Here is a 15,503-nt window from a genome sequence, read left to right on the forward strand (position 1 = left end):
AAACCGCGAGCTGTGTTTAATAGACGTCGGCAACGGCTGCACCTCGGGCACTCTGTCCAGCCAATCACATTTAAATAAATGACCTACCATTGTTATTATTGTTATAAGATTTTAAATGCATGTATATTAATTGTTTCGGTGTTGGTGAATGTTCCTATCGTTGTATATGCATTTGTAATGGTTGGTCTGGAACACACATGTCCATGCGTATTTTACGCATCTGTCCCTTTGCCAAAAAAAATAACAATAAAAAAAATTAGAGGAAGCTTCTGCATCTTCGTTTTTTTTAAATACTGATCAATTGCATTAACGTAACAAAGAAGTTGGTTTACACTTGGACCCAAAAATCTGTCTCCTATAAAGACTTCTGGGTAGGGACCAGCTCCTGGTGGACTAATCTGACTGCTTAGGACAGTAACCATCCAGTCACCAGCTCTCAAGGCACAAAAATCACCGCGTTCGTTTGTGATATTCATAAAACTGGTCCTTGCTGAGTGAGAAGGTTTCAGGCCCATTGTATGAAACGGCTGCCCTCCAATGAAGATAAGTTGTGTTCTAGCGCCACCTTGCTTCGGGAGAATAGACGGATACGCACCGCCGGTGGATTTGAAACAATATTGCAGGTAATTGAAACCAAATGAGAATGTGTGCGCAGGGAGCATTCCAGTGAGTAAAAACTGCCAAGCAGATGCCAGTCAAAAGAAGCAGGTGGTCAAAAGGAACGCGTTCAGTTAAAAAGTGCGGACGGGTCCAAATTCACGTTTGAAATGTTTCCTCTCTGGACCCAATCTTGAATACGCGCCATTCATAGCGCTTGAATGAGCGCTCTTGTTTACCTTTATCCGCCTGTCCTTCTTCATAAACTTTAATCAGACTCCCAAGACTAAACCTGCCCATGTCCATGCACCCAACACGGCTCTGACACTGCAAACACACATTCCGATGCAATGATGGGTGATACCGTAGCATGGGCGTTTCATCCTCCCCCTTTGTAGATTAAAAAAAAAAAAAAAAAAAAAAGAGAAAAAGGAAAAGGCGAATCAAAATAGATTTAAAAAGGCACTAAAGATAACATTTAAACAAGGGGGTGCAGGTTTGTCACAAAACACAAGTTTAATTTTATCCTGTGGTGCCATCTTGTGGTTGTGGAAATAAAACCATCTTCGACTGGTGTCTGAAGATCATCAAGGGTCCCTGAGGTGGAGCTGCTGGCCTTCAGCCCTTTGCAGTTTGATGTTTGGAGATCTGGAGTTGGCAGAGAGTTTTTTTTGCATACAGGGCCCACGGATCCCTCTCTTGCCACACAGACATAGGCCAATACATCACACAAGAAATCATCTTGGATCACATTCTTTGGAGCAAATTAAAATAAATGGTCAAAGCACATCAGTTTGGAAACTGCCCCTGTAATTTTCTTTTTGCATGGACAAATATGACAAAAAAATATACATGTATATATGCAATTGCTTAATATAAAAATACATTTTTGATAGCAGACATGTTGACTCAACATCTTTGAATCCCAGGTGTCTCAATGGTGGCTGCTTTCCATTTATTGTCGAGGCCTACACTAAATGTGGCTAATCTAAAATTTAATGGAACCTTGCCATTATTAACACACCTGTGTTTCCCCCCTACTGTGACAAGCCAACACATATCTACTGTGAAACAGTACAATGAAATGTAGAAATAACTTAAATTATTTCTACATTACAAAATGTTTGAAATGGCTGCTGCGTTCAGGTACAGTAGGCATTTGAACACAGTATAATAGAAATTCCGCCTCTTGAACGCAGCTTTTCCCTCCAAAAATCCCCGTGTCCTACATTTCCCATCAGCGACCTCTCCTGTGCAGCATTGTGCACCAATAATCTCTGCTCGGTGGAGAACAAGCTGCCGCACTGATCAGACAGAGGACGAACTGAAGGATTAAGGTTGTATGCACATATATTATCTCTGTTCATTGTTTCATACTTGACTGTATTAGACTTTTAAAGCTGTAATTCGGATTAACACAGTGGTATATACATTTTATGGCGACTGTCACTGTTCCCTCATAGTTTGTGCGCTCGCGTGTTGTAACACTGATGCTAGCTGTGCTCATGCTAAGACTCTGTGCAAGCGGCTCGTCTTATCTACTAAAGACAGACACACACCACTACTATCTGCATAACGACTTCTATTCCAAAAGCAGACGAGCTCTACTGGGCGCTAAATTTCCTCAAACGTTACGAAATGTTTTCGCATATTCTCTTGGTGCAGGTAGTTTTCCTTAACAGCTCAGTGCTGCAGGACTCAGTCGGTCGTTTTAGTATTTTTCCGAACGTAAGTAATATTAGACTGAGAACAGGAACTAGTTTGACTTAAACGGAGACCGTGCATTGTCCTGAAGCGTGTTTTTGTTTTACTCACAGGTGTCCAACATGTCTGTGGATTGGATAGGATACGGATACGCAACTCTCGTCGCTTCCGGGGGTGTCGTCGGTTACGTGAAAGCAGGTGTGTTGCCTTAAATAGGCTACGTCTGAAACCGTGATAGTTGCAAAAGCATCCGACACTGATTATTTTATAATAAGTAAAAAAACAAAAAACAAAAATACAGTTCTGACCTCTTTCTTGTAAGCAGGCGAAATATGTTTTTCAATTGTCTAAATGGTTAAAACTGACGCAGTTTAAATAATACGCTGTACCTCTTCTCACTGCGCATGCTCATCTGTCCTGTGCGCGTCAGGTGCAGGTGTTGACTTCCTTTGCGTCTCCTCTTTCAGGCAGTGTCCCCTCCCTGGCTGCTGGTCTCCTCTTCGGGGGCCTCGCAGGTTTTGGTGCCTACCAGATCTCCAATGACCCTAAAAATGTTTGGGTGTCCCTAGGTTGGCATATTTAAAGTGTTTCAGTGCATACAGTTTAAATTAAAGAACTGATAAGCAGTTTTCTAATAAGGATATGTCTTTATAGTGGCTTACCTCATTAATGTTTATATGTGCTACCTGCCAGCTACATCAGGAGCTCTCAGCGGCGTCATGGGAAAGAGATTCTACGCATCCAGGAAGTTCATGCCAGCTGGTTTGGTGGCTGGTGCAAGGTACGCATCACTCAGTTAAATCGACTTCAGAGAATGAACTGTAAAACTCACTTGCCAGTTCATTAAGTACACTAGTGAAAATGAGTGGATTCTGATATAACAGTCCTGCACTAAATATTAGCTTCATGAAGATTCTGGTATTTAGCATTTCTTTAAAATAACTCAGAGAGCTGTGGATTCAACTGTGTTTTTCGTCTCGGAGGCCGTGGTTTGTAGTGCAATTGAACTGTATTGTGTTGTCCATGTTTCTATTATTTTGACAACCCCATTTAGTCAGTGATTTATTTCAGCCCAGTTCAACAGCACCACAAACTACATTCCTTTCTTACACTGCTTCCACATAAAGTGAATAGTCACGAAAGGGGATTTTGTGCCAGGCTGTTATATAAGAACGGATTAGTTTTCTCTGGTGTCCCTAATGAACTGGCAAGTGAGTGTTGTGTAATGCAATTAAAAAAACAACCAAATGTGACCGTAACAGATTGAAGATAATTGTTCTTACCCTGAAGAAACTTGAGTTTAAAGTCATGAACAGTATAGTCCTTGCATCACTACATGAGGAGAATTCTTTCAGCTCTATTTTAATTTGTCTGCTTGTTTTTTGGTGAGTCTAGAAATCAAAACTGCCAACAGGTCTTTCAATAAATTCTAATGTTATCTTCTTGTTGCAGTATCCTGATGGTGGCAAAGTTGAGTTTGGCGTTGCTCCAGAAACCCGTGGAGACTTGATGAAGCGAAGATCTCCAAACATGACGAAATATCATTTGCTCACGGAGATCTCCTGTTTCAGGGGCATTTGTCGTTTACTGTTAGAATCTGTTTAAAGAAAAACATGTATATTTGATTGTTTTGAAATATATTGTTTATAAAGAAATTCTTGTCTTGTCATTTTTATAAATTTCCATGTATTTATTTGTATAAAACGGTTACAAAATGTTCAGGTTATTCATTGCATAATACAAAGAGGACTGCAGTTGTTTTACAGTGTGCAGAGTAAGTCTATACAGCCACTGCATTGAAGATATTTCTATGTGTCCTTTTCAATATGGTGGATTAAATCAGAGAGACTATAGCATTCAAGAACCACTCATTTTATCATGAGTGGCGAAACAATACTTGACAATAAAAACTACAGTACAAAAGAGCTATGCTACAATTAAACCCTATTCTAAATTTCCAAGCACTGACAGTAGGATTGGCTCGCACTGGATCCTTCGGGAACACAGTGGGATTGTCTTGCAGACAGTAGCAGTCTTGGTTCAGCATCATGGCAACCGTCATCTCCAGAATAGAGATTTCCATGCACATATAGTTGATCCTACAGTGTATAAACGTGAAACAATGTCTTCAGAAGGAATGCAGGATGTGTCATGTACGCCTTCCGAGAAAACATGGGAGCACGGTATCAATATATTTCCAAGCCGTTTGAGTTTTAATATGGTTAAAACTGCTGCCGGGAATCATTTTCTCAAGCAAAGGTGGCTACCACTTAGAGACGAAGCCCGACGAGCAGCGGAAGTCGTAGCACCAGATTCCCTGAACTATCGATTTCCACCGTACTTTGATGTCCAGTCCACCCTCCCGTGGATGGGCTGAACAGCAGGAGCTCTGGTCAGGAGACTTCCAGACGTTTTCCCCAGCGCCGAATAGCTGCCCCCCTTCACCTGAGCCCTCTCTGTCCTCTTCTTCCAGCCCTCGTAATCTAGAAGAACATCGCAAGCGGGTCATTTTTCCAACTTCAACATACAGAAATACAGTTTTATGTGCAATGAAAGTTAGTGACGATCATTTAAAAGGCATTACTAGTGAAAAAAAAAAAAAAAAGGGAAAGCCTTTGACCGCTTAAGATGACGATTCAAGCGAGAGCCACAAAGTACAAAAATAAACCTGCAGCAAGTATTAGAAAATGATAATACCTTCACAAGTTTCACTCAGTGACGAGTTGGATATGGGCTTGAGCTTTGCAGATTTTGACTTGTCTTTTTTATTATCAGGTGAAGAAGAGGAAAGACTGACTGAAAGAGTGAAGAAAGAAGAGAAATGAGTGATGGTTGGGGGAAAATATTGGAGAAAAAAAGTGAAACAGAGGAGAGGAAATAGCAGTGATGATACAGGAGAGCAGGTATTCTACAGAAAAAGTGTTGTTATGATTAAGATTTGAGAAGCAGAGCAAATGCTTGAATCGGATAGGTGGGAAAGAGTGTAGTTTTTCTCTCAGAGCAGAAAAATAATTAAATTTACCTGGCTACAAGTATCTAAAATATATTTATTGGCTGTGCACAGACGAAATAAGTTCTTACTTGTGTGCTGGCCAGCCAAAGGGGCGAGCTGGATTCTCTGTCCAACTGAGCCAACCTCTTTCTTTTGGAAAGAAGGGATGTAACCTCCAGAGAGATTGTACTTGGTGCTCACAAAGTTCCCTGCAAGAGAAGAAAGATGCCGGGTCAAGGGTCTGCGTTGTTTGTATATTTCGTTGCAAGTAGCAGTCAGTGTAACTGCGGCTAATACTAACGCATTCAAAACACACAAATCTAAGTCAACTACAACAGACGTTCTCACACGTTTCTTTACTGGCACTCATTGTTTGCTCGAAGGAGCTGCTGCTTATGTAAAAGCAACAGAGCGGCCAAACAGACGAACAAGGCCGAGTGATTGTAGTCATTCAGCCTTTCAAGCTGAGCCGCGTGAACAGCAGTCGCAGATGGTTATCAGTGCAATTAGTCGAAAAGCTTCATTGTTCCCTTATGAAGATGTTGTGCTTGTAGTGTAATTTACCTTCTATTTAGCCACTGGAGTTCTTAGCTCTCAGGTTAAACTGTGTATTTGCACCCATGTCTCCCGCAGAGCTTTTAGCAGCTGCTTTTCTTTCACATGTTAAGTCGCAGTTTGAATACCTGAAGCTTGTTGCATCAGCCGCCACGCTGCTTGTTGACTTATCTCATTTTAGCCCCGAGCTATTCAAGGCAGTGCAGCTACAATGTTTGTACACAAAGCGGCTTTAGCATACCAAATGACTATTAGGGGAGGAAAGATATCTAAATCTGCACCAAGATATCTCACTTAAATACCTTTGGAGAGATCAATTTTCTCCAGTATTCTTTCTTTAACGACAGTTTTCTCTGTTGGGCTTTCCGCGGACTTCTCTTCTAATCTCACAGCAAAGCAAAAGTAGAGTCGGCGCAGATGTGCACGCAACCAGAAAGAAAGGAGAAAAGAGAAATTATGAAAAAAAGAAAATAACAGAACAGAAATAAAGGAGAAGAAAAGCAAAAATACTTTTTAGAACTTGATGAAATATCCGTAAATAATAGGCGTTAAAACAAACAATGCTACATAAACTCTGGGGGTCGTGGGACAAATGAGCAGGGGGCAGTGGTTGGAGGGGCCGTTTAGGGAACACTTGATCTTACACCGACAGTCTTAATCTCATGAATAAGCAATGGAGAGGGAGAGACAGGGTGAAAGAAAAAGACAGGAGAAGAGAGAGAGAGAGAGAGAGAGAAGGGGGGTTTGAGCCATGTAGTGTGTCCGTCTGCATGACAAATGATTTAGAGAAGTGTCATTTCAGAAGTCGCAGACACTTAGGCTGACTCCTAACGCTGCTTTGTCCACGGACCCGTAACTACTGATCAGTAGGTATTAGTCGCACCATTAGCATTTAGAGCCTTTGTGTCACAAAGAGGACAGTGTCATATTATGTAACATTAGGTGACTTTGACGGTCGCCAGGTTTCCACTGCGAGGCAAAATGAGTGAAGTCACCAACGCTGTCATGATTAAATCAACTAAATAAGTGGCTGCACACACTGAAGAGGATTTGCATTTTTGCAGGAGGGTTTCTTCGTGAATTCCAAATAGGGTAAAATGTGTTTTCCAGTCCAGGTGAGGGGTAAAATAAACTTGGAAAAAGAGCGAAACAGAAAGAAAAAACTGCTAAAGAAACAGGATGAATGTGTTGAGACACCTTGACTTTCCCTGTAACTCATGTCAATCAGTTCCTTTCTACAATATTGGATCCGCAAGCTCTCGTACAGCTTGTCAGACATAATTTCCTTAGCATGTGAAGTCTGGAAACCCGAGTCCCCGCTATTTTGCACTACTCCCAACCTTTTAACATGTCTGCATTAGACATTACCTGCGTTGGCTCTGGTGACAGATAATCCTCCTCCAATAGGACCGAGTGGTTTATTTACAGTGTTGGAAGAGTTCTCCCACAGGTCCCGCAGTGTCATACCGCTCAGCTCCTTATCTCCCGAGGAACTTTGATTCTTGCCAATCAAGCCTTAAAGAAACAGAAATCATGGGGTTGTTATGGGATACAGCTGATACAGCAGCTCCACCTAGATAAAGCAAAGCTTTTAAATACATTTCAGGGTAGTTTAAGAGCTACAGTGATCTGAAAACCAACAATACACATGTATTAACTTTGTTGTGGTGAACCTGGATGACTGAGAACCTTCACAGACTTTGTTGTGGTGACTTGTCTGCAACAATAAAGAAGAGGCTGTCTGTTAGCCTTACCTGGCAGGTATCGGGACTGGCTGAGATAGTGCTGCCGGGCCGCAGATCCTGGGACACTGGAGTCCATTTGGCCAACCTTAACATTGTTAGGAAGCTTGGTAACTGTGCTGAAGGAATATAGAGGTTTCTGCTCCTTGGGCCTGAAAACAGACAGAATCCAAACACTTAAATGCCCATGCTCCAGAATCAAAGAATTGTTAACTACATCACATCAAGTTTTCAATTCTTGCGCTACTTGTAAATACTAGAAAAAAAAATCAGCATATTGCTTTACAAACTACAGAACTTACTGTGGGCCGTGCTCCTTAGAGTTCCTCTCCTCCTCTGCATTGCCCAGGCTGGGTTTCTTGGAGGTGGAGGCGGCATTTTCTGCCGGATCAGATTCCTCCCAGCTGTCCGAGGTCTTGGCGACCGTCTGGCCCCACCGACGCCGACCACTCTTCAGCGCTCCCATACTGACGCCGCCAACATTGTTCTCACTGCCCTGCTGTGCCGCCTTCTACAAAGGGACACAGTCACGTTTGGACTGATCAAATATGTCTAACAAATCTCTTGTGTTCTGCTGCTTCCATTCTTCTACAACTCATGCTCCTTGGAAGAGCGCACTGTTAATCTGGAAGGACATATATCCACTCACCGCATTGCCAAGGCCTCCTGGTTTACTCTCAGCTTGGGGTAAGGGGATCTGCTGAAGAGGCTGATGCTGCTGATGATTTCTGGAAGATGATGTGGAGGCTTTGGACTCAGAGGAAGACTGCTGGGGATCAGTCTTCGACTCAGAGGCCTGTTTCTGGGCCAGTGTTCTGCTTTGGACCTTCTTGACCTCCTGGCTCTGAGGACGAGGCCCCAACACCTGGCCTACCTGGAAGTAAGGATAGCGAAGGGCCTAGCCAGGGAGAGGAATGAATACAGATCTGTTATTCTGGATATTCTGTGATCATTGTTTTTAGCACAATGACGATGCAATGCTTCAACATTATGTGCAGGGTTTCACTAAAGAAAAGGACATCCTGATAAATGAATCAACAACTACACCAAACTTGACAGAAAACTAGCAGCTGGTTACAATGAGAGAATCTTCTATTTATAATGATCTGAATCAGAACGAGTTTCCTTGAAAGGGCTAAAATTAGAAGTGCATGCAAACAGAACCAAAACACCTGGGAGCTTTGTTGGCAGAAAACGGAAAAGACGCGTCAGTCCCTCTGGAAAGATGCTACCTACTCAAGGCCTGCAGAGTAATTCAACCGCCTCACTGGAGCATAAATTACCTCAAAGAATATAATGACCAGGTACTGTGCATAACATGTATACGTGACAGGGAGCACACATGCAGGGGTGAAACATTTTGCAGTGGCTTAGGCACTACTTCAAATGACTGGGATTAGGAAGATAATGCAATCTCCATATTGGACCTACAGATAATCTGCACTTAGAGGTGAGTGTTGCAGTGTAATGGAAATTACTTCATTGTGGACAGGTACCAGGTCCTTTTAGGCTTATAGGCGGTTTAGGCTTCTGCGTCAATTCAATGCTGTGGCTATGGCGACAGCACAGACCATATGTAGACCCTAACGCCGTAGCCTGACGTGCACCTCCCCAGAAATGTAACTACGTGTCGAAGTGACGCAGACCGCAAGAGACAAACAGCTTAGCTTGAAATTGAATTACTTCATCCCCAATATATAATATACATTATATGTATAATATATGCACTGGACAGGTATGGCAACCTTACCCTAACCTTTAAGACTCTATGTTGAGACTCTGATCTTGAATACCTGCACAGCGGTAGGCCTTTTTTTGGGGTCCCACTGCAACAGGTCCTTCATCAGCGCAATAGCTTCATTACTGGCATTTGGGATGAGTGTCTTCAGGTGGGTCGGCACACACTGAGGGAAACGAAAGTTCATAGCGGATGCCAGTTGGTACCCCTCTGACCAATCCGTCTAAAGGAAGAAAAGAACCGAATAATTATGTTTACATTTGAAATGAATCTCAAAATGGGAAAAAAATGGATCATTTGCACAGTGAATGAAATACACTGGATGCTATAAGCAAGGATTGTCTCAGCACAGTCACATGTAGAAATTGTTGACAAAGAATTAGTCTGATGTAAACCTCATCAGATTCAGATCACAGGGATTTGTGGCACTACATTACAATTACCTTGTTCTCTAACTAAATAACATGATAAACCTAAGATCTCAGAACACACGCACTTATGATGATTGTAAAATACACATCAGTGGCACTAAACACCTGTCCTTGTGGTTAAGGTCACAGACTAATTCCCTGACCAGGTACTCCCAAAAAAAATGGACTATAAATGCATTCAGCTTTGCAATCAGCCGTAACAGAGATGGAAAACCTTTGCAATGGAGTGGCACCCACTTCAGCATGAAGCACACTTAAGCTGCTTTGCACCACAGAAAGAGAAGCACCACTCATGGCCTACTTACATCCTATTTATTTCATATGAAAGACCATATATATATTTACTTATTTGGATATATTGCTTTAGGAATGAGGAATATTATTTCAACACATTTCAATAAGACGGCGGTCGTGTTTTCTCACCTTTTTGACAGTTCCCAGGACTTGGCAGATTTTGAAGATCTCATCTACTTCACTGTTACCAGGGAAAAGAGGTCTGAGTGTGTAGAGTTCAGCCATGATGCAGCCCACAGCCCACAGGTCAATAGGAGAACTGTAGGTAGATGACCTGAGCAAGACCTCTGGAGCTCGATACCTTGATAGAGAATGTACAGTGGTTACATAAATGCATGGCCCGGTGAAAAAAAAGGATATAAGTGTAAAAGTATAAAGATCTCTTTTCTATTATAGATGAGTACAGCATCTAGAAAGTCCTCTCACCATCTAGTTGACACATAGTCTGTGTAGGGAGGTTTGGAGCGGATCTCTCTGGCCAATCCAAAATCAGCTATTTTGATCAGCTCTGGACCCATGCACAACAGATTCTCTGGCTTCATGTCTCGGTGGAAGAAACCTGGAAAAGATTTATGGACTCTACTGAAATTATACTCACAATTGTCCTGCTCTAGTATTTCACAAATGCAGAGTATAATCCAGACAGAATTGCTGTTGAATGGGTTTATACTTGCTTTGCGTTTAACAATGACTAGTAATATAATATATTATGGGCAACATCTCTGTAGAAGCTAATACATGAATACACTGCAACTAGTGGCCATGCAGAATTAAGCAAACATACATTATCTCCATATGTAGTGTACTACTTTTGGCCTATGCTGAGGGTCGCACTGACAAGACATTTTATAATATCAAACACACCCAAAATTAACAAATAGGGATGCACCGATTGTGAAATCCTGGTCTGATATTGATACCATTTTTTTTTTTTTTTTTTTAGTTTTCATCATGTCTTGGAATGAGCACATATTTCACAAGATGTTTCTACAGCATTTTATGCCATCTATGTAACTTCCTACTGCACGAGAAGAAAGTTTCAGTTCGTACGAAGCTGTAAAATTGACTGAAAAACCAATAAAATGTAAAACATAATGCGAATAACCAACATTGCTATGACATTGCAGTTAACAAGGCAAATATCAGCCTACACCTATGTCTGAAATCGGTGCATCCCTACTAACAAGCTAAAAGTTACGCTACTTTTTGAACCAGTGAAGAATGACAGAGCAAAGCCTCTTACCATGCTTATGCACAAAAGCCAACCCAGACAGCACTTGAAACAGGATGTTCCTAATTTCATTCTCTGAGAACATCTTATTCTCTCTAACGGCGCACCAAAGAGGTAGACAAAGAAAGAAGGAAGGAAAAGAGGGAGAAGAAAGTAAAGAAAGCTGTTAAGCGAAATGAGAAGTCTGGAAAGTACATGCATTTTGGATGTGTGGAAGCGTGGCCCTGTATATTGAGTATGTGTGATGTTTTTGCATTTAAACATGCACACGTTCGCCAGAACTTTCTTTGGTGGTGTAGTTTTATCTGCATGTTGAGTGCCTTCCACAAGGTATCCACACATCCATTCAGTATACAGTATTAATGCAGACCAGAGAGTTAGACAAGTCTCAATTCAAGGCAAGTATGGAGGGTTCACATACTACAAGAATGTCAACGAACAATCAGTCTATCCATTTTTAATCTGTGATTGATACGTCCTGCATACAATTTCTTTATTGTTTTGTTGTGGAATTCTGTTGTTGAGTAATTACAGTACTTTGAATCTTGCAGTATGACTCCACTCCCATACTATACACTTGCGATGCATGAGGGGAACACGGTACACCTACCATGTTTGTGAATAAACGACAGGCCTTGTAAAATCTGAAAGCTTATGTTTCTTATCACTGATTCGGGAAACAATTTTTTTCTGTAAACATAAAGTTGGTAAAAATTCTCATGAGCCAGATAACGCAAACAACACATTTCTGTTTGTCTTTGCACGCTAACTGGTACTGATAAAAACAATGCACACGTGAAAATTATATTCGGATGAGCTTCTTCTTTGACTCATCTGTTTTTTGACTTGGAAAACAAACCCCAGGTGGGAACAGCAAGTGTACCCACATGGGGTTTCCAGATTGACAAAAACATTGGGGCCTCCCCCCTGAGAAGGTTTGGTAGCAGGTGTTTGCAAAAGAGAGCCTAATGCAGAGGGAGGCGCAAACTTTTCAAAGCATTTTGCTGTCGCAGAACAGAAATAGAATGCATCAAACTGTACAAAATACGCCGTAAATGTAGACAACTATGGTAAACAATTTGTGCAAACATGTCCTCTCCTCACCTGTCCTTCATAAGCTGGTATAGGTTCTCCTTCATGTATTCAAAGACAAAGTAGAGGTGATCGTTCTCTCTGATAACCTCTTTTAGTTTCACCACATTCGCATGGTTCAGCTTCTTCAGCGACTGCAGTGACATATGATTTGGAAAGTAAGGAAAACAGTAATCATACAATGTGCTAATGCACTACATTAAATTTCAGGTTTATTAACAGAAAAATCAGAATACACAGATCTGATCAGGCATAACATTATTTTCACCTTCCTATAATTGTGTAGGTCTCCCTTGTGCCTCCAAAACAGTTGTGACTGACCAGAGAATGGACATGGCCCTACTGAGGGTGTCCTGTGGTGTCTGGCAACAGATTGTTGTAAGTGGGGGCCTTTGGGTCCTATGGGTTGAGGGGAGGGGCCTCTGTGGATCATCCCACAGATACTTGATCAGTTTAAGATCTAGGGAATTTGGAGGCCAGGTCAACACCTTGTGCTGTTTTTCATGTTTTTTCAGTGGTTCCTAAAGTGTTTTTGTGACGCTCCTGCTGCTGCCATCAAGGAGTGTCATTGCCATGGGGTGGTGGTGCCTGGTCTGGTCTAGGTGGGTGCTACATGTCTAAGTAACATCCACACAAATGCCAGATCCAAAAGTTTCCCAGCAGAACATTGAATTGTCACAAAATGGTCGATGTTATTCACTTTTCCTGTCAGTGGTTTTAATGTTACGCCTGATCGGTGTAAGTCTTATAACTGATAAAGTAGAACAAAATTAATTGGCCCTTTTATGTGTGTTATATTTGCATTCTAGCACAAAGAGGCCACTTTTTAGAGGCCAATGAGGTATTGTGCATTACTGCCTAATTCACACAGTGCCATACATTCACCTGGTTTTGCTGTTGCCAGTTACAGAAGGTACTGGTGCTATCAGCCGCTACTATGAAACACAGAAATGCGACCATCCTTACCTTCACCTCTCTTAGGTTCATACATTCTTCCCAGGAATAAAACTTCCTCTTCATCCTATAAAAGACATCGAAAGAAAGATCAGAGATGCTGACGGAATATGCTAAATAACGAGAGGTGACAGATATATTACATCCGATATACAGCGGTGTCACTGTGTTTACAAAATTATTTTGTGTGACTCCATCAATAATTCAGATCTTCTGAGGTGTCTCCAGTTTCAACTCATATCATTACATGAGCAAAACCTGCAAAAGCTAGAAATTGTGAAGTGATATAAATTGGTATTTGAAAGTGTGCCGATATTTCTCTACTTGAATTAAGTCTTAAAACACACATCCTGACTCAGATGACGCATTCATTTGCCAAGTTTTATTGTGGCGTGTGTTGCTACGTGTATTAAGACAACACACCAGCTTGCATATGCTAATCTTCTCCGATCAACATCGCCTTTCCCTCCCTATGGAATTACATAAGAGTTACGGGAGGTGCAGATACTTTTTCTCTTCTCTGGGCACCTGCCAGTTTCAGCCGTCTCTTTCACAATGTCAGCAACCTGACACACCCCCTCTACTTTCACTCCCTTTCACCGTCACCACTTGTATTGTCTTGCATGGTAACCAAATGATCGGCCGGTGGACACATCTCCCCGGTTTCTCATCTATTATTGAACCCTGCTGCCATGCTGCAGAAACAAAGCAATGTAAGCTAGTTTGTTTGTCCTAGTGATGGCAGAAACTTGGACTAGACAAATGATCCGGGCCGCAAGTTTGTAATTTTAAAGTACAACTGCAAAGAAAATTGTTCATTGTGTTTCAAAAATGTACATATGTACAAACATTGAACATAGTATTTACATCGTATGGATATATTGCAAGGTCTAATAGGGAAAGAGAATATTTAAATAAAAAAAAAAGTGATCAACATCCTCACCTCTTGATAGCTACAAGTTCTCCAGACTCGTTGCTTCTTCCCATCAGCACACTCCCATAGGTGCCATCACCCAGCTGCTTCAGGGTGGTGTAGCGATTCATCATCGCTCAGGAAGATTTCATCGGCTTCTTAACTTTCCTTATGTGTGAGATGGGTTGTAGAAACACTGTGTTTACTCATCGATCGAACGCTTTTCCTGTTGACTGCAGCTGAAGTAACGGACAGTCTTTGTTTCAGAAGGAAGGCTCTTCTGTACAACAGCATGTCACACAGTCCACCGATTCTGGAAACTCATCGAGCAGTGGTCCATTGTTAGAAAGGTTGAATCTTGGTGGCTGGTAGTTAAGCCATCAGCTGCACCAAAGAAACAAAAAAAATCATGAGCAAACAGGCACGTACATGTCACAAAATATTACTAAAAAAACATCTCCACAAATCCGATCTGGGGTCAAAAGAACAGCAGGGACCAAGTCTTGTTTTTCTCTCAGTGAGGTGTATTAGGTGCGTGTCACACTAGCGCTGCAATAGCCTCAAACATGACCACCCAAGGGAGATGACATAGCCAGCCCTAGGAAGATTAGGCCGACAGGGATGTAAATAGGATGTTACATCACCGTCACGCTTACCGGCATCCACCACCTTCCCCACGCACCCTGCCTGGCAAGAGGATTTGATTGACGCCATGGGCCGCTGTGATCAAACTGTTATGTTGTGCGTTGTGCCAAACAACCCTCCCTGAGGACTTTTATTCCCCCCCAATTACGGAAACAGAAACTGGTGAATAAACAGCCGTCATACTTAGCTGATACTGATATATTGTGTTTTCAAACAGATACCTGGTCTAAATGTGTTCCTCGCTTTGATGCAGATGGACCACACGGCATTCTGACCACAGAGGCCACATGTCTAATAGCTAATCAAGATTGTGGTAGACTGTGTAGCTTTCCTAAAACCTTGCAAGAATAGTTTATACATTCGTGTGGATGATTCATGTTTGGCTCTTCTGAAATCTAAGACCTGTCTTAAATTTAGGTTAAAAACAGCAGGAAATAAATGTAACCAGAAAATGTTAATAAATTGTGGGCAAAAATACAACAATGGCTCCCTAATTAATTCCATTGGGAAATAACATGACTTTTCATAAGTGCATTCATAATATGTCTCAATTGTAAGGTGTAGTCTTTACGGAAGTGGGACGACTATAAAATGTTGCTGGTTGAACTGCAGCCA

The 15,503-nt window shown here is 41.7% G+C and overlaps 2 protein-coding genes across 7 annotated transcripts; one reads left to right on the forward strand and one right to left on the reverse strand.

The window, feature by feature from the left end:
* Window positions 1-1,881: 1,881 nt before the first annotated feature.
* Window positions 1,882-3,950, forward strand: tmem14ca (transmembrane protein 14Ca). 2 transcript variants are annotated; one of them, XM_084566464.1, is made up of 5 exons: window positions 1,882-1,934; window positions 2,415-2,499; window positions 2,769-2,870; window positions 2,995-3,082; window positions 3,754-3,950. In XM_084566464.1, exons 2-5 carry the CDS (start codon window positions 2,424-2,426, stop codon window positions 3,809-3,811), a joined length of 324 nt encoding a protein of 107 aa, XP_084422590.1. In that variant the 5' UTR covers window positions 1,882-1,934; window positions 2,415-2,423; the 3' UTR covers window positions 3,812-3,950. The 2 variants fall into 2 exon arrangements, with proteins under 2 accessions (XP_084422590.1, XP_084422589.1); XM_084566463.1 differs by lacking the exon at window positions 1,882-1,934 and adding an exon at window positions 1,958-2,325.
* A 10-nt stretch (window positions 3,951-3,960) lies between these two features.
* mak (male germ cell-associated kinase) lies at window positions 3,961-15,086 on the reverse strand. Of its 5 annotated transcripts, XM_084566456.1 has the most exons (15): window positions 14,274-15,086; window positions 13,343-13,397; window positions 12,389-12,510; window positions 11,297-11,379; window positions 10,480-10,612; window positions 10,183-10,354; window positions 9,384-9,551; window positions 8,240-8,488; window positions 7,893-8,101; window positions 7,603-7,742; window positions 7,217-7,363; window positions 6,151-6,228; window positions 5,383-5,502; window positions 4,999-5,097; window positions 3,961-4,784 (listed from the first exon to the last, which is right to left on the reverse strand). In XM_084566456.1, the coding sequence occupies exons 1-15, from the start codon at window positions 14,375-14,377 to the stop codon at window positions 4,624-4,626; spliced, it is 2,040 nt and encodes a 679-aa protein (XP_084422582.1). In that variant the 5' UTR covers window positions 14,378-15,086; the 3' UTR covers window positions 3,961-4,623. The 5 variants fall into 5 exon arrangements, with proteins under 5 accessions (XP_084422582.1, XP_084422581.1, XP_084422578.1 ...); XM_084566455.1 differs by lacking the exons at window positions 11,297-11,379; window positions 13,343-13,397; window positions 14,274-15,086 and having other exon boundaries at window positions 12,389-12,527; XM_084566452.1 differs by lacking the exons at window positions 11,297-11,379; window positions 12,389-12,510; window positions 13,343-13,397; window positions 14,274-15,086 and adding an exon at window positions 11,895-12,343.
* Window positions 15,087-15,503: the final 417 nt, after the last annotated feature.

The sequence above is a fragment of the Chelon labrosus genome, assembly GCF_963514085.1.
Source record: "Chelon labrosus genome assembly, chromosome: 18".
In the NCBI taxonomy this organism is placed as follows: Eukaryota; Metazoa; Chordata; class Actinopteri; order Mugiliformes; family Mugilidae; genus Chelon; species Chelon labrosus.